The sequence below is a fragment of the Podarcis melisellensis genome, assembly GCF_964234715.1.
Source record: "Podarcis melisellensis genome assembly, chromosome: 2".
Taxonomy (NCBI): domain Eukaryota; kingdom Metazoa; phylum Chordata; class Lepidosauria; order Squamata; family Lacertidae; genus Podarcis; species Podarcis melisellensis.
The window spans coordinates 115,011,040-115,037,504 of NC_138529.1; the positions used below are offsets into that span (position 1 = coordinate 115,011,040).

General features: G+C 47.3%; 2 protein-coding genes across 6 annotated transcripts; one reads left to right on the forward strand and one right to left on the reverse strand.

The window, feature by feature from the left end:
• Window positions 1–3,205: 3,205 nt before the first annotated feature.
• On the forward strand, window positions 3,206–6,701 carry LOC309364898 (uncharacterized protein). Its single transcript, XM_081902891.1, has 2 exons — window positions 3,206–3,301; window positions 4,815–6,701. Exon 2 carries the CDS (start codon window positions 4,920–4,922, stop codon window positions 6,279–6,281), a length of 1,362 nt encoding a protein of 453 aa, XP_081759017.1. The 5' UTR covers window positions 3,206–3,301; window positions 4,815–4,919; the 3' UTR covers window positions 6,282–6,701.
• Window positions 6,702–8,775: 2,074 nt separating this feature from the next.
• On the reverse strand, window positions 8,776–25,702 carry LOC309364472 (uncharacterized protein). Of its 5 annotated transcripts, none has more exons than XM_081901815.1 (7): window positions 25,556–25,702; window positions 23,284–23,740; window positions 20,150–20,883; window positions 19,182–19,296; window positions 15,112–15,860; window positions 12,776–12,905; window positions 8,776–9,456 (listed from the first exon to the last, which is right to left on the reverse strand). In XM_081901815.1, the coding sequence occupies exons 2-7, from the start codon at window positions 23,378–23,380 to the stop codon at window positions 9,062–9,064; spliced, it is 2,220 nt and encodes a 739-aa protein (XP_081757941.1). In that variant the 5' UTR covers window positions 23,381–23,740; window positions 25,556–25,702; the 3' UTR covers window positions 8,776–9,061. The 5 variants fall into 5 exon arrangements, with proteins under 5 accessions (XP_081757941.1, XP_081757944.1, XP_081757945.1 ...); XM_081901818.1 differs by having other exon boundaries at window positions 23,284–23,761; window positions 25,556–25,665; XM_081901819.1 differs by having other exon boundaries at window positions 23,284–23,684; window positions 25,556–25,656.
• Between the last annotated feature and the right edge of the window lie 763 nt (window positions 25,703–26,465).

Sequence of the window (26,465 nt, forward strand, 5' to 3'; positions counted from 1 at the left end):
CTCCCTTTTATTTTGTGGGTTGTCCAAGGAAAAAACAAAAGGCAGTCACTGCCAACTAGCAGAGGATGGTTTCGATCCATCGACCTCTGGGTTATGGGCCCAGCACGCTCCCGCTGCGCCACTCTGCTGGCTGGTTGGGAGAAAGTGGCTGGCTGTGGATCATTGCAGCTAGGTATCCAGTCTGGGGATGACTTTATTTGGATTCTCCGACCTGTAATGAGGCAGTACCATGCCAGCATTCACTGTCTCCAGTTGCCGTGGCTATTTTTATTCTACAAACGGAAGATACAGACTTTCCCACCTGGGCTATTGCAGATGGGTGACATCCACCCATCTCGGGAGACAATGGAGGCCAGTGCCTTTGGATTCTGCTAACATCTTACAGCAAAGCAATATTAGCATGTCATCTCTCTCTTCTTTTCAACAATATTCCTTTTCCCAGGCTTGTTGCCAGAGGAGGGGGGCACATCAGCTTCCTAGCTTCCTACTTAGTAGCTGCAGGGAAATAATTTCCACTCACACCCACATTTTGCCGAGGCAAAAGTAAAAGTACCTAGCAGAGGATGGTTTCGATCCATCGACCTCTGGGTTATGGGCCCAGCACGCTTCCGCTGCGCCACTCTGCTGGATGGAGCAAGGAAGAGCCTAGAGCACATCATCAGTTCGTTTGTCATCTATCCAGTTCCAGCAACAAAACCGCAGGATAAAAGAGACTGAGGAGAAGCTCTGCCCAGGTCTCTGTGGCACAATCGGTTAGCGCGTCTGGCTGTTAACCAGAAGGTTGGTGGTTCGAGCCCACCCAGGGACGGTTGCAGGCACTTTCTCCAGGATGAGACATCTGTTGTCCTCATGTGGGTTTGAATTCTATCTCATCATCCCTTTTTCCCATTAATCGGACCCAGGTCAAAAGATTGGGAACCTCACATGATGCCTCTGGTCTACAGCACTGGTGCAGCTGATGCGGGTTTTTTCCTTCCAGGCGAGTGATCCTGCCAAAGGAACACCTGTGGGCTTGCCTGAACCACAGCAGTTATTTGCAGAGCATAAAATTGGACCTCTTTCTTTTGCATGGCATCAAAGGAAGCATAGTAAGAGATTGAGGGGCACCTTTCTCCAGGTCTCTGTGGCGCAATCGGTTAGCGCGTCTGGCTGTTAACCAGAAGGTTGGTGGTTCAAGCCCACCCAGGGACGGTTGCAGACCATGATGAGGTGGCTGAATCAGTTCAGTTCCTATCTTTGCTAGCCCTTTTCCCCACTGGCTGGAAGTCCCAGAGCAGTGGTCCCCAAATATTTTCCCCCCAAGGACCACTTGACAATTGCTGAGGGTCTTGGTGGACCACGTAATACGTTTCCTGCCTGTTGTAGCAGCTGTAATGCGCTGTGCTAAATGATTTTTAGTTGTAACCTTACAGCACTCTGCGGAACACCTGAATGAAGCTTGTGGACCACCGGTTTGGGAGACCCTGTCTTAAGGCATAAACTTCTAGGTGGTAGGCTGAAACTGTCTTCAACTCTCTGAAAGGAAAAAACAAACAAACCAGGAAGGTATGCACCAGCCGGGACTCGAACCCGGGTCACAAGATTGGGAACCTCGTATGATGCCTCTACACCACTGGTGCAGACGACGAGGACCTTCTCCTTCCTGGGCACAATGTCTGCCAAAGAAAAACCTCCTGTGTGGTTGGATGGCCCAGAGGAGATTTTCAGCATCCTGACCAAAATGCGTAGGGACCTCTAGCCTTCTGCATGTTGTGTCCAATGCAGTAGCAAAAGGCAGTAGCAGAATAGCAGATGACATTTTTCTTCTATCAACCTCTGGGTTATGGGCTCAGCATGCTCCCCTTCCGGTTTGGGAAAAGGATCCTGAAATGGCTTGTATAACTGTTTTTCTCTTAGCTGAGTAAAACCTCAGGCCAAGAGGGGTGGAGATCTCTGTGGTGCAATTTTTTTAGCACATCTGGGCTTTAGCTGGAAAGATGCAAGGCCACCCAGCTGCGGGTATCATGTTCCGGATGACATAGACAAGTGGTGAAGGCCATGGACTCAGTGGCGTAGCGTGGGGGGTGCAGGGGGGGCCGGCTGCGCCGGGCGCAACATCTGGTGGTTAGGGTTAGGGGGCGCAAATCCATGGGTTAGGGGGCGCAAATTACTTGCCTTGCCCCGGGTGCTGACAACCCGCGCTACGCCACTGCATGGACTACTAATCTGTTGCGCACTGTGCTGTGGGTTTGAATCCCACCCTCACAGGACGCTTGCAAGCTTTTGGCTGCCTGCGCCTTTGCATGTCAGCAGAGAAAATGCCAGTCTGGATTCACACCCAGGTCAATCGCAGCACTGGCAACGTTGAATGAACGCCATACACAGGATTGGCACTGTTGCGTGATGAGGCTTCTTTCTACATCGGTGGCGCAACTGAGCGGTCTCTTCTTTGGCATAAATCCTTTCAGGCAAACGGGTAGCAGCTCCTTAGGTTCCCTCAAGCCCTGAGGATTATTTTGCACAATTATACAGTGGTTGTTGTTGTTTAGTCGTTTAGTCGTGTCCAACTCTTCGTTACTCCATGGACCAGAGCACGCCAGGCACTCCTGTCTTCCACTGCCTCCCGCAGTTTGGTCAAACTCATGCTGGTAGCTTCAAGAACACTGTCCCACCATCTTGTCCTCTGTTGTCCCCTTCTCCTTGTGCCCTCCATCTTTCCCAACATCAGGGTCTTTTCCAGGGAGTCTTCTCTTCTCATGAGGTGGCCAAAGTCTTGGAGTCTCAGCTTCAGGATCTGTCCTTCCAGTGAGCACTCAGGGCTGATTTCCTTAAGAATGGATATGTTTGATCTTCTTGCAGACCATGGGACTGCAAGAAGATCCGAGATACAGTGGTACCTCGGGTTAAGTACTTAATTCGTTCTGGAGGTCCGTTCTTAACCTGTAACTGCTCTTAACCTGAAGCACCACTTTAGCTAATGGGGCCTCCTGCTGCCACCGCACCACCGGAGCACGATTTCTGTTCTCACCCTGAAGCAAAGTTCTTAACCCGAGGTACTATTTCTGGGTTAGCGCAGTCTGTAACCTGAAGTGTATGTAACACGAGGTACCACTGTACTTTCTTCCAGACGACTAGGAGTTAACATAACAGAGTTGCGGATCCTAGAGAGGCTGGGGAAAAATAAGTAAACAGCGCAGGGCATCTTCCTCTTCTGCCTCCCGCTTCTCTGTGCTGCGAAATAGCCTTTAGGTCTGGAGCCTCTGTTGCCGGTTGCATTCCTGGCTGCGGGTGCAATGCAAAGAAAAAAGACCGTGTGGAGCAGGTGAGCTAAAGCAAGGAAGGAGAGACCGAAAGCCTAGGAGGAGCAGCTGCTGGGCGGCGGCGGGGAACAGAGGAGCCCATTTCTGCAGCCGCCAAATGCAGACAAAGAGCCCTGTGGAGCCTCGAAGGCTATCAGATTGCTGAGGAGCCGGGGGCTGGAAGGGAGCTTCTGTGGGAGCTTCCAGGGAGGTGTCTGTTTTCTTGGTGAGGGGCTGCAGCTCAGTGGTTAGAGCCTTTTCTTTGCATGCAAAGTCCCAAGTCCAATCCCTGGGGCTGGGAAACAGCTCTGTCCGAAACTGCGAAGCTGCTCTAGGAGCCAACTCCTAGGGACCGAGGTCACTTCAGCCCCCCCATAAAATATTTGAGGGCCCCCTCCCAAAGTTGATGGGCATTGCCATTCAAACGATGTGTGTGCCGTGTCATGTAATCAATTATGTGGGGTGGGGGTTACTTGTCCCTGTCCCCCACCCCCAATATTTTATTCAAGCTGGAACACCTGGAAGCTGCTGCCTGTCAGTGTTGACAATAGTGAGCTGGATAGACCTGACTCGGTACAGTGGTACCTCAGGTTAAGTACTTAATTGGTTCTGGAGGTCTGTTCTTAACCTGAATCTGTTCTTAACCTGAAGCACCACTTTAGCTAATGGGGCCTCCGCTGCCGCCACACGATTTCTGTTCTCATCCTGAAGCAAAGTTCTTAACCCAAGGTATTATTTCTGGGTTAGCAGAGTCTGTAACCTGAAGCATATGTAACCCGAGGTACCACTGTATAAGGCAGCTTACTATGTGAGATTGTGGCTAGTAGCCCCTGACAGCCTTACCCACTGTGAATTTGTCTTTTCAAACCATTAGACTGTGGCTTTTTTGTTTTGTTTTGTCATGGCAAAGTTAATTATTTCAGTTCTGTTTTAGGTTTGGAATCACGTGTGCACGCTGCCTTCGGATGGCTTGTCCTGAAAAGCAGCAAAAGAATACTTGAAATAAAATAATAAAATAAAGAGAGCAAAAACAAGGGTGGGGTGATAACATGGAAGTAATGAAACGTCACAAAGAAACAACTGATTCAAATGCAGCCTTTGCCAACCTATGGCGTGTTTTTTGTCATTTTTCTTAGCAACAACTCTGGGGAGGAAACATCCAGTTCCAGATATTGCGCTCCAAAAGAAAAAACGAATGTATACAAACCAGGAACTCTTCAACTCAATAGCTGTTCCAGTTTAGTCCAAACCAGGAAACTGTGGTTAACTGTTTCAGAACAAGCCAGGGTATAAACTCATTGTTTGAAGCTGGCTAAATATCTTGATTTGTTGTGAAGCTGTTAATCATGGCTTCCTGCTTCAGTTGAAATGGAAACTATAGTGAGTTAAAGAAATCCTGACTTATTCGCTGGCTCCTGCAAACAGAGGAGTAAAGAGGCTGCCCAAAGTCTTGTTTATATCACCTTTATTAAATCAATATATGATCATTGGAAACATCTAAATGTAAATCATCCTGTGTTTTCTGTTTTGTTCCAGAAGGTGATGACTTAGACAAGCAGGAGGAAGATCTTTCACTAGAAAGGTGTGAGCTTCCCCATTCTATTATCATCCAAAAGCGGCAAAAGTTCTGGGGTTGAAGAGATGCCGGGAAGTCAACAGAGACAAGAAGGACAACCTGAAAAGGCAACAGAAGGAGCTTTCCCTTGTGAAGATGGAGATAGTAGTTTAAATGAAAGTACTTTCCAAGAAGGAATCCACATAAGTAAAGGGGGAAATATGGGCACAGACTGTGAAAAAAGCCTCCAGCAGAGCTTTGAGTTTCTTGAGGATGAGAGTGTGGAGAGAGGGGGACATCAATATAAATGCTCATCATGCTGGGAAACTTTCCATGACAGGACCCACTTGGATGCACATGAGAGAATCCACACTGGAGATAAACCATACGAATGCACAGATTGTGGGAAAAGCTTTAGCACGAGCTATGGGTTTATTGATCATATAAGAGTACACACAGAGGAGAAACCATATATGTGTTCAGACTGCGGTCAGCGCTTCCATCTGAAATCAAACCTTACTGCACACAAGAGAACCCACACAGCAGAGAACCCCTACGAGTGCTCTGAATGCGGGCAAAGCTTTGGTAAGAAATCACATCTTGTCACACACGAGAGGACCCACACTGGAGAGAAACCCTATCAGTGCTCAGATTGTGAGAAGAGCTTCAGCCAGAAAGGAAATCTTGTTTCCCACATGAGGATCCACACAGGGGAGAAGCCATTTAAATGTTCCCAGTGTGGCAAATGCTTCTCTCATTGCACTTCGCTGATGATGCATGTGAGAACTCACACAGGGGAGAAACCTTACAAATGCTCCATCTGTGAAAAAAGCTTTGTCAACAAGGGAAACCTTGTTTCACATGTGAGAATCCACACAGGGGAAAAGCCCTATGAATGCAGAGATTGTGGGAAAAGCTTTAGCACCAGCTTTCAGTTTATAGAGCATAAAAGGCTACACACGGGGGAGAAACCCTACATGTGCTCAGACTGTGGGCAAAGCTTCAATTCAAAATCAAACCTTATCACACACAAGAGAACCCACACAGGAGAGAAGCCTTACCAGTGTACTGTGTGTGGGAAAGGCTTCCGGGTTAAATCATCCCTTACTAAACATGTGAGAATCCACACAGGGGAGAAGCCCTACGAATGTCCTGAGTGTGGGAAAAGCTTCAACACTAGCTCCCTGCTTGTGAATCACAAAAGGGTTCATACAGGAGAGAAGCCGTATAAATGCTCAGGATGCGGGAGAAGCTTCCGTCAGAAAGGAAACCTTGTTTCACATATGAGAATCCATACAGGGGAGAAGCCATACCGGTGTTCTGACTGTGATAAAAGCTTCATTGATAAAAAGTCGCTTATTAAGCACAAGAGAACCCATACAGGAGAGACAACTTACGATTGTAAAGATGGTGGGCAACACTTCAGGTGCAACTCAGTGCTTTCATAGCATAGTATAATTCACTGGGCCTGACGGGACAAAACCTCTCCTTGGTCTGACCTACAAATGCACGGTAGGGGGGAGACTGCAGACTTAGTGCTTTCTCACTGACTCGGCATTTCTTCCCTACCTCCGGCATCACCAAACGTTCACATGGGACTATATATTGAAATATGGATGTGTACTTGGGTTGAATTTGTGTGGTCAGTGCCCAGATAGAGTGTGGTCCATTTCTAACCTACATTGGTCATAGAATTGTAGAGGGCAAAGGGACCCCGAGGGTCATCTAGTTCAGCCCCATGGAATGCAGGAATTTCAGGCCGCATCGGAAATACTGTGTATTTCTGGGCCGTGCATGGACCAAGTGAGATGTCTCTAGAGGAGGGGTCTGAAAATCAGGACACCTTCAGGAATAGCTGAAACATCCGGGTGTGCGAAGAAGAAGAAGAAGAAGAGTTTGGATTTGATATCCTGCCTTTCACTCCCTTTAAGGAGTCTCAAAGCGGCTAACATTCTCCTTTCCCTTCCTCCCCCGCAACAAACACTCTGTGAGGTGAGTGGGGCTGAGAGACTTCAGAGAAGCGTGACTGGCCCAAGGTCACCCAGCAGCTGCATGTGGAGGAGTGGAGACGCGAACCCAGTTCCCCAGATTACGAGTCCACCGCTCTTAACCACTACACCACACTGGCTCCCTGGCTTAGCCTGGAAGAGAGATTGCGGGAAGAGAGAGATTATACCAGCCTTCAAATAACCACACAGAATATGGAACAGGCTTGTTTTCTGTGGCTCCAGAGGGCAAGAACTGGGCGGAAAGTGCAGGGAAGCAGATTTCGGCAAAACATTTAGAAGACCTATTCAACATCGGGACAAAATTAACCAGGTGGTGCTGGGGTTTTTAAAATCTGAAATTAAATACAGTGGTACCTCCGGTTGCGAACAGGATCTGTTCCGGAGGTCCGGCCGTATCCCAAAGTTTTTGCAACCGGAGAGACCGCTTCTGCACATGCGCACATGGCAGTAGACCGCTTCTGCGCATGCGCGAACGGCGAAACACTTCCGGGTTTGCCACTTTCGTAACCCGAAGTTTACATTACCCGAGGTTCCACTGTATGTCATCTGAACTGTATGTGCACCCTAGATATTCCAATGTTACCTTCCACCTTAACTGTCAGAGGCAGTCCGTGCCTCTGAATACCAGTTGCTGAAAACCACAGGAGGGCAAAGGGCTCTTGTTCTCAGGTCCAACTTTTGGGCTTTCCATTGGGGCAAATGGTTGGCCACTGTGAGCAGGATGCTGGACTTGATGCCACCTGATTCAGCAGGGCTCTTCTTGCAGTCTTAGGCCACACCACCACACGGATAGTTTCAGAGGTCAGCAGCTACCCAAGTGGGCGGGAAGAGATGACGCGCTGCCAGCTACACATGTGGGCAAGATCAGGGTATTGTCCAATCTTGCTGTGATGCCACAACACATCCCATTAGAGCGGCCTTCCCCAAGCTGGTGCCCTCCAGATGTTTTGGATCACAGCTCCCATCAGTCTTAGGCCAGCATGGCTGGGCTGCATTAAGAGGGCATGGGGAAAACTTCTGTTGCCATTTAGAGCAACTTCTCAATTGCCCTTAAATTGGCATTGCCAGCCACCACTGGCCATAGGCAGAAGTGCGATGGGACGAGAGATGGGACGCTTACCTTTGTACAGTAGAGTACATTTGACCCCACAGGCCTGGGGTTCCCCCTCCTGTTTTAAGACCATGTTGGAAACATCTGGCGTTCCATGCGTATGAGACCATGCAGAAACACAATGGTGATAGGGATCTGAAATACATATTCTGTTCTCGTTTATAATAATTTTGATACTGCCTTTTTAAAAAACGTTGCTAACAGGAAACACAGCATTTTTCTGGTTTTTGTTCAAAGTGCATAGCTACTGAGTGAGAAATAAATAAATAAATCTGGCGCGTTGTAACAGAATGGCACAGCTTAGACCGGGGTGGGGAATCAGCAGTCTGCCAGATGTTGCTAGACCCCAGCTCCCCTGATCATCTGTGGCAATGCTGAGTGGAGAGGGAAGGTGATGAGACTTGGGAGTCCAAAACATCTGGAAGGAGTCAGGCTGAGGAGCATGTTTTACAGAGAGAGAGAGAGAGAGAGAGTGAGCAATTGCCAGTCTAGAGCAGGCAAGTTGGGCTAGAAATGTAAATGCACCATCTCCCGACTTAAAATTTATTCGACTTATATGAATTGAACTGTAGGTTGGGATGTTAAAACCTTTGTTTTTCTCATTAAATTCTAAATTACAAAATATCTGTTGCTCCATGCACTGTCTCATGTACGGATGACCACTGCCCCGTGCAGTGAACTGCAGATCACCCCTAGAGGTGCAGTCCATTGTCGCTCAAGACAAGATGGATGCCAACGTGAGTCGATACCAGTGATTCATTCTCGTCTGGTGAGGTATTTTGCTCAACCAAAAACTCTGCAGACAAATACTTCAGAATAATAAATTAAAAATTAACTTTTTATTATGCATGTATATTTCATGTCAGCTCTTGGGCAAGTAGCAGACTCCAAAAGATAAATTAAAACACAGATAAATTAAACACAGTTAAAATATGACAAAAGACGCTAGAACTGATATCCCTCCAACACAATCAAATGTTAACTTATGGCTGAGTGTATACATTCTCCAACAGAGCTAGAAAAGTATTTCAAATATCTGTGTGCCCCGGCGACCCAGTGCCTGGGATTCCTCTAGCCCTGTTCATCCAGAAAAATATTTGGTGCAATGTCAAAAGGTGGAAAGGGCCCGGGAACTGCAGCTGTTTTCAGCCACTTCGCTGGCTTCTCCAATGGCAAGGACGCTGGGGGTGATCATGGCATCTCCTGCCCCCGCCAAGGTCTCACAAGAGTCTGTCTGAAGAACAGCCAGAGGATGGGGATCAAGGGGGCACTTCCTTTTTTGCAACTTCCTCTGTGCATCCTTTTGCCTGCGAACCGCTGCTTGTTCGGGGGTTTCAGTAGCCCGGCGCCGCGCATTCCTTTCGGCTTCGACGCGCCGACGCTGCAGCCGCTGCTCCGGGGTCTGCCGCGCTCTGTGGCGTCTCTGGCGCTGCCTGGCCAGGAGCCTCTTCCGCAGTTCTCGAGTTTCCACGTTGAAGCACACGTTCATCTGTATGTATCGATCTGCAAGGATGTCAAAATTGATGCGGGGCGAATTATGTTTGGGGTTTGTGTTTGGGGGAGACGGCAGGAAGAAATTGCTTGGATCATGGAAGGTTGAAGTAAATGGGAGGAGGGGACTGGCGATGTGAGAACGTTCAAGTCACATTTGTGGCAGACTTCTCTTTACATAGGAAGCTGCCTTTTGCTGAGCGAAACCATCTGCTCTGACTGGGGCAGCTCTCCAAAGTTTCATTCAGGGGACATTCCCAGTGTTACTTGGGGTCATCTTGGACTCACAGCTGTCCATGGAGGCGCAGGTCAATTCTGTATCCAGGGCAGCTGTCTACCAGCTCCACCTGGTACACAGGCTGAGATCCTACCTGTCCGCAGACTGTCTTGCCAGAGTGGTGCATGCTCTAGTTATCTCCCGCTTGGACTACTGCAATGCGCTCTACATGGGGCTACCTTTGAAGGTGACCCGGAAACTACAACTAATCCAGAATGCGGCAGCCAGACTGGTGACTAGGGGCGGCCACCGAGACCACATAACACCGGTCTTGAAAGACCTACATTGGCTCCCAGTACGTTTCCGAGCACAATTCAAAGTGTTGGTGTTGACCTTTAAAGCCCTAAAAGGCCTTGGCCCAGTATACCTGAAGAAGCATCTCCACCCCCATCGTTCTGCCCGGACGCTGAGGTCCAGCGCTGAGGGCCTTCTGGCAGTTCCCTCATTGCGAGAAGCAAAGCTACAGGGAACCAGGCAGAGGGCCTTCTCGGTAGTGGCACCCGCCCTGTGGAACGCCCTCCCATCAGATGTCAAAGAGATAAACAACTACCTGACATTCAGAAAACATCTTAAGGCAGCCCTGTTCAGGGAAGTTTTTACTGAATGACATATTAGTGTATTTTTGGTCTTTGCGGAAGCTGCCCAGAGTGGCTGGGGAAACCCAAATAATAAATTATTATTATTATTATTATTATTATTATTATTATTATTATTATTATTACTACTACTACTACTACTACTACTACTATTACTTTGAGATGCTGAGTTTTGAACTTGGGACCTTCTGCACCCAATGTAGATGCACTGCCACCTGGCTATGGCTCTCCCCTTTTTTGCTATCATGGTTCTTCAAATAAACGCTCAGTCTGTCCCGAACCCAGAATAGTTTCAATTAAACTCGGAATTGGAGAGGTTGAAACCTAGTCCAGCACTTAAACAGTTAACATAGTAAAAGGTAAAGGTTAAAAGAAGCAGTAACCTGGAAAGTTCAAGTACTGCCAGGCTTTTGAAGGCTTCAGATGACTAAGCCTTTGCTGAGCCAACCTCTTCCTGTGTTCAGCTAGCAGAGCTCCCTGGGAGCTGTGCAGAGTCCAAATTTAATCTTGCTTTGACATGGAAGAGGCTGTGGTATTCATGCGGGTGGCGCTGTGGGTTAAACCACAGAGCCTAGGACTTGCCGATCAGAAGGTCAGCGGTTCAAATCCCCACAACAGGGTGAGCTCCTGTTGCTCGGTCCCTGCTCCTGCCAACCTAGCAGCTCGAAAGCACATCAGAGTGCAAGTAGATAAATAGGTACCGCTCCAGCAGGAAGGAAAATGGCATTTCCGTGCGCTGCTCTGGTTTGCCAGAAGCAGCTTAGTCATGCTGGCCACATGACCTGGAAGCTGTACGCCGGCTCCTTCGGCCAATAAAGCGAGATGAGCGCCACAACCCCAAAGTCGGCCACGACTGGACCTAATGGTCAGGGGTCCCTTTACCTTTACTGACATAAAAGAGGCTGTGGTATTCATGGCCACTTTCCTTTTGGTCTCCGAGCCAAGAGTGAATTTTATTAAAGAATGTTTAAGCACTTTCAGTTGCTCCAAAACATTCCAAAATATTTTTTTTAAAAAAAGTTTTGCATGCAGAAGATCTCGGGTTTAATAATAATAATAATAATAATAATAATAATAATAATAATAGATTTATACCCCACCCATAAGGCTGGGCTTCCCCAGCCACTCTGGGCGGCTTCCAGCAAAATATTAAAATACAGTAATGCATCAAACATTAAAAGCTTGCCTAAACAGGGCTGCCTTCAGATGTCTTCTAAAGTCTGGTAGTAGTTGTTCTCTTTGACATCTGGTGGGAGGGCGTTCCACAGGGTGGGTGCCACTACTGAGAAGGCCCTCTGCCTGGTTCCCTGTAAAAGTCCAATCCTTGGCCTCTTCAAGTAGGGGTCTTCTGTCTGCAGCCTTGAAGACTCCAATGGGCTGACTCGTTACAAGGCAACTTCTGATGTGCCTATGTGACTGAGAGAGAGCAGCTGGCCTGGGGCAACCCAGTGACCTTCACGGAGATATGGGGACTAGCTCTGCAGATGTGGACTTTCTTTCCTTGGAAGTTTTTAAACAGAGCTTGAATGACCATCTGTCATAGGTGCTTTAGCTGAGATTCCTAGATGAGCCTTGGGGGGGGGGGGGGGTACCGTCCAAATCTATGATTCTATGAGATCTGCAAACTAGGGACTTCCTGGCTTACTACTTGAACCTCACATCCTTGGGGCCAAACTATATGATGTTCAAACTCCCACCATATATATCTATCTATATCTATCTATCTATCTATCTATCTATCTATCTATCTATCTATCTATCTCCTGCCAACCTAGCAGTTCGAAAGCATGTCAAAGTGCAAGTAGATAAATAGGTACTACTTCAGTAGGAAGGTAAACGGCGTTTCCATGTGCTGCTCTGGTTCGCCAGAAACGGCTTAGTCATGCTGGCCACATGACCCGGAAGCTGAACGCCGGCTCCCTCGGCCAGTAAAGCGAGATGAGCACCGCAACCCCAGAGTCGGTCATGACTGGACCTAATGGTCCCTTTACCTTTACCTTTTTATCTATCATCTATCTATCATCTATCTATCATCTATCTATCTATCTATCTATCTATCTATCTATCTATCTATCTATCATCTATCTATCTATCATCTATCTATCTATCTATCTATCTATCTATCTATCTATCTATCTATCATCTATCATCTATCTATGTACAGCTGTGGGAGTCTTTTCTTCTGTGCCATAGCCCCAGTCAGGCCACGCCCCTCACCGCTCAGGAGCTGCTGTTAGCTGCAGAGAGAAAAATATGTAGGTTAACACATTTAAGCCCTTACGTTTTTCCTTCTTTGCAGTGAACAGCAGCTCTGGGGGAAAGCAATCTGCTTTGAAGGGGACAAGGTTTAGCATCCCCTCCTCACACACTCCTACTTCCCCAGCACAAGTGCAAAAGCCATGGTTTAATGAGCTCGGAAATGTTGAAACATTAATGAATCAGGCACCAGAACCCTTACTTAATAAGTTGATGTCCACCTCATCCTCTGTTTTGGCCTCCAGGGGGAGCCTCTGCATCGTCTTTGGGGAATCTGAAGGGGCTCCAGATGACTCCAGAGAATTCAGCTCATCCTCTGGTGGGAACAGCACCTGCAATTCAAATAGGCATCTATTGTTCAGACAAGGGACTAGGACCTTCTCTGGCATAGAGGGAAAATCAAGTGCCAGTCGCAGTGCAAATCAGGAACTAGGATCAATGTCGGATGGACTATTGTGTGATTACAAATATCTAAACAAAATGACTAAATTGTCTGCTGCTCTGTTTTTCCACGGGGAAATTTCCCACTTTTAGAAACACCCCCCTCAATTAGGCAGTAACGTAATGAATGAATGAGGAGGGACTCAATGGTAGAGCATCTACTTTGCATGCAAAAGGTTGCAGGTTCAATCCCCGACATCTCCAGGCAGGGATGAGAAAAGGATCCCTGGCTGAAAATTTTCAGAGCTGCTTCCAGTCTGTGTAGACGGGACAGAGCTAGATGCACCAACAGCTTGACTCAGGAAATACAAGAAGCTACATAAGGTTAACACAATCCCAAGCAAACTGGGCATTTGGGGTGGATTCAGCGCCAATCGAAGCTGCAATATACTTTTTTTCCAGGGAACTCTCCCTAAAAAGTACATCTATTTATTTGCAGAGCTCTTCAAGTATGCTAAAGTTAATATGTCAATAGCTTTTAGTATCTCCAGCCTCCGACCCTTAAAATGTGAACGATGGAAGGGAAATCTGTTCTATTTTGCCATTGTGTCTCAGAAAACAATACAATAAATATAATTTCCACACAAAGCTTTGAAATGGTCTGAACGTAACAATTAAGCCAAGCTGCTTTTTTTACCCTAATCAGACATTCGAATTCAATTACGTTGGGATATTGAGAAATACTTTTGAGGTATTTATACAGCACATAGAAACATAATGTGTGTTGTATCAAGCTAAGTTAATAATGGGTGATATGAATATGCCTGTGGAAAACGTTAACATTTTCAGAGGAATCTATTCTTTTGAACAACATGCCTGCTATATGGAATTTGACAACTGGACAGCTCCATTTAATCCATAGATATGACTAGATGTGCAAGTTATGAATGGATTGTTTATGGACGTAGACTTTGCATGGACAAGTAGAATGACATTTGGAATGCATTTATACAAAATATAGCAGGTTAAAAATAAACATAGATGTATATGGATAGTAATAACACCTATACATTAGATAAGCATTTTAATAGAACTGTAACTGTTAACTCTTGCAATGATATAGTACTGTATAGCTTTATTTTTATTTTATGCTGTTCAGTTAAACTTTTCTTAATAATAAATAATTATAAAAGCTGTGTCAGGGGTGGGGGATTTTTTTTCAGCCCAAGGGCGCAAATTCCCATCTGAGCAACCTTCTGAGATCAGTGGTGGGCGGGCCCAGAGGCAAAAGTGGGCAGAGCAACCTTTGTAAAGTAAGATTCTAGTCCTCAAGGTTATAGATAAGGCACTTGGAAGCTGCTTTGTGCTCTGGTAGCTCTTGCCCTCTTCCCACATAACATTCCTCGTTTGGGGGCTATCTGAGGAGGAAAGTTTGTAAAAGAGGCGGGCATACTATTAAGATGGGAACATACAATGCTGCCTTATAATGAGTCAGACCATTGGTCCATCTAGTTCAATACTGTCTACACTGATTGGCCACGGCTCTCCAGGCAGCATACTCTCCAAGCCACACTGGGAGATCTTTGCCAATGCTATACTGGACAAGCCATGGTTTTCCCAGTAGTGATGTATGGAAGTGAGAGCTGGACCATAAAGAAGGCTGATCGCCGAAGAATTGATGCTTTTGAATTATGGTGTTGGAGGAGACTCTTGAGAGTCCCATGGACGGCAAGAAGATCAAACCTATCCATTCTGAAGGAAATCAGCCCTGAGTGCTCACTGCAAGGACAGATTGTGAAGCTGAGGCTCCAATACTTTGGCCACCTCATGAGAAGAGAAGACTCTCTGGAAAAGACCCTGATGTTGGGAAAGATGGGGGGCACAAGGAGAAGGGGACACCAGAGGACGAGATGGATGGACAGTATTCTCGAAGCTACAAACATGAGTCTGACCAAACTGCGGGAGGCAGTGGGAGACAGGAGTGCCTGGCGTGCTCTGGTCCATGGAGTCACAAAGAGTCAGACATGACTAAACGACTAAACAACATACTGGACAAGCTAGGGATTGAGCCTTCTTCAGGCAAAGCAGATGCTCTATGACTGAGCCACAGCCTTTCCTGGAGGTGGCTGGGATGACCCCAAAGACTGGCACACCCACCTTGGGCTCCTGTCTCTTGGGCTCCTGCGGCCTCAGGAGGAAGACCTCCGCCAGGGCCACTGCCTGGGCACAAGTCTCTGGACGGCGTTCCCTAACCCAGCTCTTCATCTCTACAGGGAGGACGCTCAGAAACTGCTCCAGGATCAGCAAATCCAAGATCTGCTCCTTCGAGCGCCTCTCCGGCTTCAGCCACTGGTGGCAAACCTCCCAGAGCCTCTTGCAGACGTCTCGGGGCCTCTCAGCTTGCCGACAGCGGAACTGCCGGAAACGCTGGCGCAGAGCCTCCACGCTGACAGCGTCCTCGTCGAGAAGCCCCTCCTCTTCTGCTTTCTCAGAGGAGTCTGCGTTGTCAGAAGCCTGCTGAGCTTCTCTGCTCAGGCTTTTCTGCCTTTGGGTGACCCACAGTCCTTTGGGCCACTGGCTGACATCGCTCCTTCCTGTCGCTGAGAGGACCCTGCCGTCCTCTTCTGCAGGCTTCCCCGGGGCAGGTGGGGTCTGTGGGTTCTTCCACCCTGAGGGAGGGGACTGCATTGTCCTACGGAAGTCCTGCAACTGGGCTTGCCAGCGCTCTCGCTGCCCCTCCTCAGGCTCCAGTTTAATTGGCTGCAGTGCTGCTGCCCCTTCCAGTGACTCCCCTGTGGTCTCCATCTGGACCACGTGAAGGTCTCCTTCTTGCGCTGCTGAATCCTCTCCCAATTTGGCTTGTCCTCGGTCCTGCATCTTCCTTTTTGCTTCGGGCCACACCTGAGCTGGAAAGGAGAAAGCAATGGGTTTTATTTGCTAGCTCCCTTAAAACATCAGGACAAGTCAGGAGTAGCCAATGTCGTGCCTTCCTTCCAGTGCTTTACCAGTTGCACTGGCTCCCGGTGGAGTATCGGGTCAGGTTTAAGGTACTGGTTTTGACCTTAAAAGCCCTTTGTGGCGTAGGGCCCTCATATTTATGGGACCACCTCTCCTGGTATGCCCCGCAGAGGACCTTAAGGTCCATGAATAATCATAGTTTAGAGGTGCCAGGCCCTAAGGAAGTCAGATTATCCTCCACCAGGGCCTTCTCAGTGATGGCTCCGACCTGGTGGAATGCTCTGTCCCACGAGACCAGGGCCCTGCAGGATTTAACCTCCTACCGCAGGGCCTGTAAGACAGAGCTATTCCGCCTAGTTTTCAATTTGAACTTAGCCTGATCTTTTATTCTCCTTCCTTCCCTCCCCCTTTTATGAAGATTACCCGCTCTGGGATCCCACAGCTAATTCTCCCCTGGTCTCTCGCTGGCCCAAATAGGAATAATTTAGCCAGCTAGCCTAATGTTTATGGGTGGATTCCCCCCCCCCCATAATTGATTTTTGAATTCTGAATTTATTGTTATTCACGTTTTATACTGTATTTTATGCTGTTTTTTGTTGCATCAATTAAGTGATTTAAATTGGTTGTTAACCGCCCTGAGCCCGGTTTTCTGAACCGGGAAGGGTGGGGTACAAATAAAAAAATATTTATTTATTATATTACACTGCCGGACTCCAACTCCCATCAGGCCTAGAAGGCATGGCCAATGATATGGGATGGTGGGACTTATAGTCCATCAAGATCTGCAAGGCATCATTTTGACTAAAGGTCTAATTCTCATCCTAAAGATCTAATTCTCACCGAAGTGGTTGGCCCCTGTTTGGGCTGTTTCACTTCAGGCAGTGGGTGGAGGGTTCAAACAATGGAATGCTCCTCCATGCGGAGTGGGGAAGCCATGTACACAGAAAACTAGCATTTCAGGGAAAAGAGGTCTACCCTAGCCTTCCCTCTGACGTGGTAGCTTTCTATATGCAAGGATCTTTCGGAAGAGGCAGAGGGGAATGTGCTCATGAAAGCATCCTGTGTGTCAATTTACACTTACACAGCACAGAACAGAACAGGAGTCCCCAACCTTTTTGAACTAGTGGGCACATTTCGAATTTTGAGAGGAGGTGCCAGTTACAAATTGTAACTGGGGAGGGTGTTGCATAACATAAAATGGCTGCTGTTAGGGGTCTCATTTCACAGAAGCTGCTTAGAAAGTACCTACACACTTTGCCCCATGATGGTCTTCCCACTAGGGTTAAAAACTTGCTTTTTAAAAGTGAAAGCTCAGTGTCCGGGACATCTGCCCTGCAGCACGACTGAGAGCCGCCGTGGTCACCATGATGCCCGTGGTCACCAGTTTAGCCACCCTGTTGGAGAAAGCAACAGTGACTTGCCCAAGGTGCTCTTCTCTATCAGAGGCTCTTGGAAGCCATTTTGGCATATAGGTAAAGGTAAAGGTACCCCTGCCCGTACGGGCCAGTCTTGACAGACTCTGGGGTTGTGCGCCCATCTCACTCTATAGGCCAGGGGCCAGCGCTGTCCGGAGACACTTCCGGGTCACGTGGCCAGCGTGACATCGCTGCTCTGGCGAGCCAGAGCCGCACACGGAAACGCCGTTTACCTTCCCGCTGGTAAGCGGTCCCTATCTATCTACTTGCACCCGGAGGTGCTTTCGAACTGCTAGGTTGGCAGGCGCTGGGACCGAGCAGCGGGAGCGCACCCCGCCGCAGGGATTCGAACCGCCGACCTTTCGATCGGCAAGTCCTAGGCGCTGAGGCTTTAACACACAGCGCCACCTGCGTCCTGCATATAAGTGGTATATATATATTTTATTTATTTACTGAATTTATATACTGCCCTATACCTGGGGGGGTCTCAGGGTGGTTCAGAGAATAAAATCAAGATATAAAACCACAAAATACATAATAAAAATAAAAACAACAACCCAATAGCGCCCCCCCAAACACATTTTAAAAGGGCATAGGATGTAAATCAGATTAACCAAAGACCTGGTTAAAAAGGAACATTTTTGACAGTGCCTAAAGGTGTATAATGAAGGCGCCAGGTGAACTTCTCTGGGGAGACCATACCACAGACGGGGAGCCACTGCAGAGAAGGCACACAGAGAAGGGCCTCAGAGGATGATCTCAGGATCTGCGTAGGTTCATATGAGAAGAGGCGGTCCTTGAGATATTATGGTCCTGAGCTGCTTAAGGCTTTGTAGGTCAAAACCAGCACTTTGACTTGGGCCCGGAAACTAATTGGTAGCCAGTGCAGTCAGACCAGGATTGGTGTAATATGCTCAAAGCATCTTGCTTTGGTGAGCAACCTGGCTACTGAATTCTGCACTAGCTGAAGTTTCTGAACCATCTTCAGAGGCAGCCCTACGTATAACGCATTGCAGTAATCTAACCTTGAGGTTACCAGAGCATAGACCACAGTAGTTAGGCTATCCCTGTCCAGATAGGGGTGTAGCTGGGCCACCAGCCGAAGCTGATGGAAGGCACTCCAGGCCACTGAGGCCACCTGAGCCTCAAGTGACAGCAAAGGATCTAGGACCTACCCCAGGGTACAAACCTGCTCCTTCAGGGGAAGTGTAACCCCATCAAGAGCAGACAACCTCCCAGTCATCTGGTCTAGGGAACCACCCACCAACAGAGCCTCAGTCTTATCTGGATTGAGCTTCAGTCTATTGGCTCTCATCTAGTTGGAGAGCCAGTGTGGTGTAGCGGTTAAGAGCGGTGGACTCGTAATCTGGGGAACCGGGTTCGCTTCCCCGCTCCTCCACATGCAGCTGCTGGGTGACCTTGGGCCAGTCACACTCCTCTGAAGTCTCTCAGCCCCACTCACCTCACAGAGTGTTTGTTGTGGGGAAGGAAGGGAAAGGAGAATGTTAGCCGCTTTGAGACTCCTGAAGGGGAGTGAAAGGTGGGATATCAAATCCAAACTCTTCTTCTTCTTCTAGTCCAATACTGAGGGTTTTTTTACCAGTTTGTTGGGAATCACAAGTGTAGAGAGTGGTGCAGTTGTGCTCAGGTCCTGCTTGGGGTCTTTTCACAGGCAATTGGCTGATTACTGTGAGAACAGGATGCTAAATTATGAGGTGCCCTTGGCTTGAGCCAGCCAGGCTCTTCTTCGGGACTTATGTGAGCTTCATGGCCGGGTGGGGATTTGAACCCTGTTCTCCCAGGTTGTAGTCCAGCACTCTAACCACTACGCCACATTGAGGAACAGATCTTTACCCAACATGATGGCTCTACTTTTGCCTTTCCACAGTCCTTCTGTGCAAAGTTGTGCTGTTGGCTCCTCCTCTGCCTCTGGTGAGCTAGCAACCGCCTCTTCAAACATCAGGTTAACCTAAAAATTAAAAAATGAAGGATTTATAGAGCATGTTAAGCAAAGCACCCAAAGCGGTTTGTGTGATTTTGACAACTCTGCAAAATAGGCCAGCATTGTTATTTTTATTGTTTAACAGTTTAGAAGCAAGATACAGTCAAACCTTGGTTTTTGAATGGAATCCGTTCTGTGAGTCCATTCGACTACCAAAAATGTTTGAAAACCAAGGCAAGGCTTACGATTGGCTGCAGGAGCTTCCCGCACTCAGTCAGAAGCCGCAGAAGCCGCATCAGATATTCGTCTTCTGAAAAACGTTCGCAAACTGGGACACTCACTTCTGGGTTTGCGGTGTTCGGGAGCCAAAACATTTGAGTCACAAGGCGTTCAACAACAAAGGTACGATTGTACAGTGGTACCTCGGGTTACATACGCTTCAGGTTACAGACTCTGCTAACCCAGAAATAGTGCTTCAGGTTAAGAACTTTGCTTCAGGATGAAAACAGAAATTGTGCTCCAGCGGCGCAGCAGCAGCAGCAGGCCCCCATTAGCTAAAGTAGTGCTTCAGGTTAAGAACAGTTTCAGGTTAAGTACGGACCTCCGGAACGAATAAGTACTTAACCCGAGGTACCACTGTATTACAAAATGAAATAGGGAGTAAAAACAAAGAAAAAACAATAAAATTTGTTTCCTCTAAAATGTGTATCCTGAACTGCCTTGTGTATAGTAACACAGAAAGACCGTATGCAAATTAAAAGTGAAATGAAATGAAATTATAAACTGAAATGGCAGGCACCTGGAGGTGTCCAACGCAGCCTTCCTGCAAAGATTGTCTCTGGGCCCCTTGAAGGATTCACAGAGAAAGAGATGTTCTCACCTGCTGCTTCTGCTCCTCAAGCTCCTGCGACCCAAGCAGGAAATCCTCTGCCAGAATCGCTGCCTGGGCGCAAGTCTCTGGGCCATGCCCCTGAACCCAGATCTGCATCTCTGGGGGCAGCATGGCCAGGAACTGCTCCAGGATCACCAGCTCCAGGATCTGCTCCTTGGTGTGTCTCTCTGGCCTCAGCCACTGGTGGCAAAGCTCCTGGAGATGCCTCCACAATCCCATGGGTCCTTCGGCTTCTCGGTAGCAGAAGTGCCTGAAGTGGTGACAGCGTGCCTCCAAGCTGCCGAGGTCTGGACTCTCTTCTTTCACTCTTGCGGGAGAATCCATGCGATGCTCACAGACCTTGAGGGATCCTCTTGAAAAGTCTGGCAGGGTTTGCTTCGTAAGCTTGCTCCGAGGCCACTGAGTAGTGTCTGTCACTCCATTCACAGACAGAATGAGCAAATCCCTAGGGCCTTCTCCAGACTCAGGATCACGCAAGCATGGATCACCATGTTCTGTGTGAGGGGGTTGTGCTGGCTGCATGAAGCCTTGCCACTGGGTTTCACAGTGCCCGTCCTCCGGTTCCTCCTTTATTGGGAACGGAGACAGCCTTCTTGACAGCTCTTCAGTGGTCTCAACCTGGACAACATGCAGGTCCCTTCCTCCTGCCTCAGGCATCTCCCCTGTTTCAGGCTCTTCAAAGTCCTGGTCCTCCATTTTGACTTCTGGTGGTATCCAGTGCCCTGTAAATAAAAGACTTCTTAGATCAGGCACAACAGAACTATGTACGGTGGTACTTCAGTTTTCAAGCGTCTCGGAGGCCGAACATTTCAATTTTCAAACGCCGAAAACCTGGAAGTACGTAATTGCTTCCGTTTTTGAACGCACCTCAGAAGTCATGGCAGAATCTGAGACCAGGGAGAAGAGTCAGCGGAAGAAGACTGGAAGAAATTCAAAGACTATCTACAGAAATACTGTAAAATTAATGAATGTTAGAATGATGTCGGATACAAATTAAGCGGTTTCCAGCTGTAATGTTTATAGAGAATATGGAAAAAAAGGTTTAGAAGTAGGTTAAAACTTATTGATAAGGATTTGCTGAATTAACAATTTGAATTGGAATACAAAAAAGGGAGGTATGAGGAGGTCTGGGAAATAAGTTAATGGAAAATAAGTTATGGAAACTTTGTGTGCTTTTAATTATTTGTATTTTTGTATTTTTGTTATTTTTTCTTTTTTCTTTTTGATTTTTTTTATTGTATTAATACTGGAAACTTTAATAAATATCTTTAAAAAAAAACAGAAGTCAAATTGTTTCTGCAGTGTGTTTTTCACTTTTTCCAACTGAACTTGTAGCCAGCCCTTTGTGCTTCGGTTTTCGAACGTTTCGGAAGTCAAATGGTCTTCTGGAACAGATTGCGTTTGAGAACTGAGATACCACTGTACTCCCATGGTTAGAGCTTTACACCAGGGATGAGGAACCTTTTGTTTTTTCCTAGCAAGGGTTGAATTCTCTCAGTTGTCGTCTGTCAAGGGCTGTGTACTGATAGTGGGCAGGGAGAGCTGCAGTGAGAAAACCAAAACTGGATGGGGCCCAAAAGGAGGTGGCCCCCCCCTGTTTTATTTCTCTTGCTGCCACATTTGTTTCTCTTCACTTTCACCCCTCCTTGCACATGGAATTCGACTGAAGACAATTCTGAGCTCAACAGACCAACAGTCTGACTAAATATTTCTTATAAAGCAGTGCACAGTAATACAGAAATTAAACACATTCATAATAGCAATCTTTCCAGTAGCACCTTAAAGACCAACTAAGTTAGTTCTTGGTATGAACTTTCGTGTGCATGCACACTTCTTCAGACTGAAGAAGTGCTATTGGAAGGATTTTTTGTTTTTGTTTTGACTATGGCAGACCAACATGGCTACCTATCTGTAACTATAATAGCAAGCTGTAAAACATAATTTAAAACTCGCTCCCCCCCCCCTCGGACAGAGTAATTGCCACACACAGGAAGAACAGGGATATAGGTTTGAGTGCCTCACCTGTAGTTTTATAATTTATTGTGTCAATACGAATGGAAGTTGTTAATATTGCAGTTGTTGCATAAGGGATTGGTATTTTGACCAGAGTGTAATTGAAATTAATAAGATTTTGGAACGCAGAAATAAAGTACAGTGGTGCCTCGCAAGACGAAATTAATTCGTTCCGCAAGTCTCTTCGTCTTGCGAGTTTTTCGTCTTGCGATGCACGGTTTTCGATAGGAATGCATTGAAAATCAATTAATGCGTTCCTATGGAAACCGCCTTCCCCCGACCTCTTCTGGCGGGCGGCATTTTAAAATCGCCCGGGACAGCGGAGGACTTCTCCGCTGTCCGGGGCGATTTAAAAGCCCCTGGGAAGGCAGGCAGGGGGGACAAAGACTTTTGCCCCCCGCCTGCCTTCAGAAGAGGTCCAGGACAGGCTTTGCGGACCTCTCCGCAAGCAGCGGGAGCGCTCCTGGACCTCTTCCCAAGGCGGGCGGGGGGCAAAAGTCTTTGCCCCCCCTGCCTGCCTTCAAAAGCCGTCCGGGATAGCGGGAAGCGCTTCCCTGCTATCCCGGACCGCTTTTAAAATGCTGGCGGTGGGGAGCAAAGCCTTTCGCCCCCGCCGGCCTTCCTGGACCTCTTCTGAAGTCCGGAGGGGGGGAAAAGGCTTTGCTCCCCACTGCCAGCATTTAAAAAAAGGTCCCCGAGATTTCCCTATGGGCTTTCGTCTTGTGATGCAAGCCCATAGGGAAAATCGTCTAGCGAAGCGTCGCAAAAACCGAAAAACCCTTTCGTCTTGCGGGTTTTTCGTCTTGCGAGGCATTCGTCTTGCGGGGCACCACAATCATCAAACCATCAATTCTAGCACGCGGGGGGGGCACCTAAATTATCTGAATGATTGGTATTAGTAATTGTATTATAATTTGGCATTGTTATAATGAGGCAAGTATTGGATTATTGTAACTGAAAAATAATAACAATTATTATAAAATTAAAAATAAAACTCGCTCCCCCACCTGCCTCCTGGCCACCATTAACAACCAAAGTGATAAACACCCAGGGATGACATTCAACTCAACCCAGGAAGAGCCACGGAAATGCATTTCTGTAGCTTTTACCAAATGTTTGGTGTGGCGTAAGCGGCGATGCCTGAGAGGACCCTGCCTTCCTCAGCACCTCCTCAGCATCTTTCCTCCTTTGCCTCATGAGTCGCATCCTCTTTCAAGAGTCTTCCCTGTGCTTCTTTTGTTATGCGCTGTCCAGCTTTCGGTCTTCCCTGATCATCTTCATTGCTCTCCTCGCCTTCTCTCGCTCAAGGAGTCTCTGCTCGTCGCTTTGCCTCGCCCGGCTCTCTCTCTTCCTCTCGGCGGCGCTCTTGCTCATCGTGCAGAAAACCGGCACCCTCCCTGCAGCAGTTGTTTCCTGGAGTTTTATATATTTGAAAATTCATGAAACGACAGGTTACTGGGCTTCGCGTCATAGAGGCTGGCTCCCATCCTTTCCCGACAGGGTTTTTGTCCTGAAAGGCGAAGGAAGGGACTGTGTTCAGCTCCGGTGTGGATCCATCTCTTTGGCCTAGTTGGGAAGAGTCAGAGACTGGTGTTTTTCAGTATCAAATGCCTCTTTGAACATTAGCAGAATAACCTGTATATATATATTTCTAAATAACCCTGATACTTAACATTGGCCATTAAGAGACAACAGAGATAAGAGATAATACTGCTTTTAAAAAAAGTTTAAATATTGCTATACTGTATACATTTCCCCGATATTTTATGTGGAGGCAGTAAACAGTTCCTTTTATAAAATAAATAATGTGATGAAAATTATATCCCAAACATTATATATCCCGGACTGTGTGTGCCCGTGCCCACAGGTAACAAATTTAACTATATTCAAAACCAACTAAAAATTAGCTTTTATTAACCCTCACTTTTTAATCATTCTTTTTAAAAAAGAGAAGCTGAATATGAAATAGGGCATTCGATTACAATAGAAGTGATCATTAATCGCCACAATGCACGCACACCTGCTTAATCTGTGTAATCTGCTCAGAGGCTGCTTGGCTTTGGTTGCCATGGAAACCAGGGAACATCAAGGCCTAAATTCTGCTAAAGTTAATTTGGACGAAAGCTTCCTTCTCACAAGTAGCTGAGGAGGTCGTGAAACTTTTTCTGAGTCTCCTAATGAGGAGGTGAACTCACATGACACACACACACACACAAAACAAACAAACAAACAAACAAACATATCTTGCACATAGAAAAGTATCTACTCAGGAAGAAGCTTCTGGCCTAGACTTTTCCCTGACATACTAGTTTTCCCACATACAGGTAATCTTGCTATATTTTAATAGAGAAACATTCAGTCATGTGAGCCTTCTCCTGTTGTCTAAAGTGGCACAGTTAAGGTTTGCCTCTGTCTGATGTACACGGTTACCAACGTCAAATCTTTAAAAGTAGTCATTTGACCATGAAGACCAACTCCAACCCCATTGCTGTGAATGGGGAGCTCATCACAAACTCATTTTAGCTCAAATGGGGTCTAGGGTTGATATAAGAATTAGAGACCCCAGGTGTATAATTTCATTATTTTAATAGTGCTACTTTAATTGCATTTAACCTTTTAGATTAGCCTTGAACTTCGTGTGTTCTGCATTTGTGAGTCTCTCCCTCCTATGCCATCTCTCCTTATCTATTGTTTATTTATTTTATTTCACTTAATGAATTTATATGCCGCCCTGTAGTTTTGTGAGGGGGTCGGGGGTCTCCCAACGTTCAGCACCCTTAGGAAGCTAAAGGTAAAGGTAAAGGGACCCCTGACCATTAAGTCCAGTCATGGCTGACTTTGGCGTTGCGCCACTTATCTTGCTTTACTGGCCGAGGGAGCCGTTTACCTTCCCACTGGAGTGGTATCTATTTATCTACTTGCACTTTGACATGCTTTCGAACTGCTAGGTTGGCAGGAGCTGGGACCAAGGAACCCTGTCGTGGGGATTCGAACCACCGACCTTCTGATCGGCAAGCCCTAGGCTCTGTGGTTTAACCCACAGCGCAAACTACAGCTCCCACAATTCTCTGTGGGGGAAAGCCATGACAGCTGGGAGCAGTAGGTCACTGCTTGAAATGTGCAACGCAAATGTGTGTGTGTGTGTGTGTGTAAAAGCAACTAGATTACCCAAATACATAGAACAGGATTTATTTTACAATGTGCAAAAGAGGAAAGCATCCTGGCAAGCCACGTGCTTGGACACAGCTGTTTCAAGGGGTAGATGCCCCCCTCCCCGCCTGCCCCCCTGCCTCCTCTGCATCTGCTTCTCCTGCTCGGGGATCTCCTCTTCTGAATCATGCCCCTCCGCCCCACACCCCCCCACAACCTCCTTGAACTCACCCTCTCCTTGCAAGGATTTCCACCAGGGGACGCGGGCAGGAAGTCCCCGGGCAACACGCCTTGCACGATTATGATCGCAGGCTGGAATGTGCAAAAGGGAAGTTTTTTGGGTGTGTGTGGGGGGGTGTTGTGGGGGGTGGGTTCCCCTATCGAGAAAGGGAAAAAGAGGGGGGGCGGGACAGGAAAGTGACATGCATTGCTCCCTTTCCCCATTTCAGGATCTCTCTAGGCAGGAGGACTCTCTGCATTTAACCCGTTCAGTCTCTTTTCAGGAAAGCTGACTTTTCCTTATGGAGCAGGAAATCAAAGGCCAACTAAGTCCTACTCAGAGTAGACCCACTGAAACTAATGAACCTAAGTTAATCTATTAATTTAGAAACATGGAAACAAAACCTCTACAATACCTTGGATAGCTCAGTTGATAGAGCAGGAGGCTCTTGGGCAAAGGATTCCTGTGTTGCTGGGGATTTTACTAGATATTACTAGATTCTATTTTTTTCTGACAGCGGTTCTTAACCTTTTTTGGGTCACAGATTCCTTAGATTTGGATGAAAGTTGTGGACCCTGTCACCAGAAAAATGCACATAAAAACATTTTATGTACATCTTTCTTTTTTTTCCCCCTCCCGGTTTACAGACCATGTAAAGCCAATCTGTGGACTTTAGGTTAAGAACCCATGGTCTCCAGTCCTAGTCCTGCGCAGCTTATCTGAAGAAGCGTCTCCACCCCCATCATTCAGCCTGGATGTAGAGATCCAGCTCCAAGGGGCTTCTGCCCGATTCCCTCACTGCGGTTACAGGGAACCAGGCAGGTTACAGGGAACCAGGCAGAGGGCCTTTTCAGTAGTGGCACCCACCCTGTGGAACACCCTCCCATCAGATGTCAAGGAGATAAACGGCTATCTGACTTT

Excerpts from the sequence above, each read along its gene's own strand:
- LOC309364898 (XM_081902891.1), top strand. The coding sequence starts at position 4,920 with ATGCCGGGAAGTCAACAGAGACAAGAAGGACAACCTGAAAAGGCAACA.
- LOC309364472 (XM_081901815.1), bottom strand. The coding sequence starts at position 23,380 with ATGCGACTCATGAGGCAAAGGAGGAAAGATGCTGAGGAGGTGCTGAGG. Across the intron at positions 20,884-23,283 it reads TACGCCACACCAAACATTTG|GGCACTGGATACCACCAGAA; the intron begins GTAAAAGCTACA and ends TTTTATTTACAG. Across the intron at positions 15,861-19,181 it reads AAGTAGAGCCATCATGTTGG|CTCAGGTGTGGCCCGAAGCA; the intron begins GTAAAGATCTGT and ends TCTCCTTTCCAG.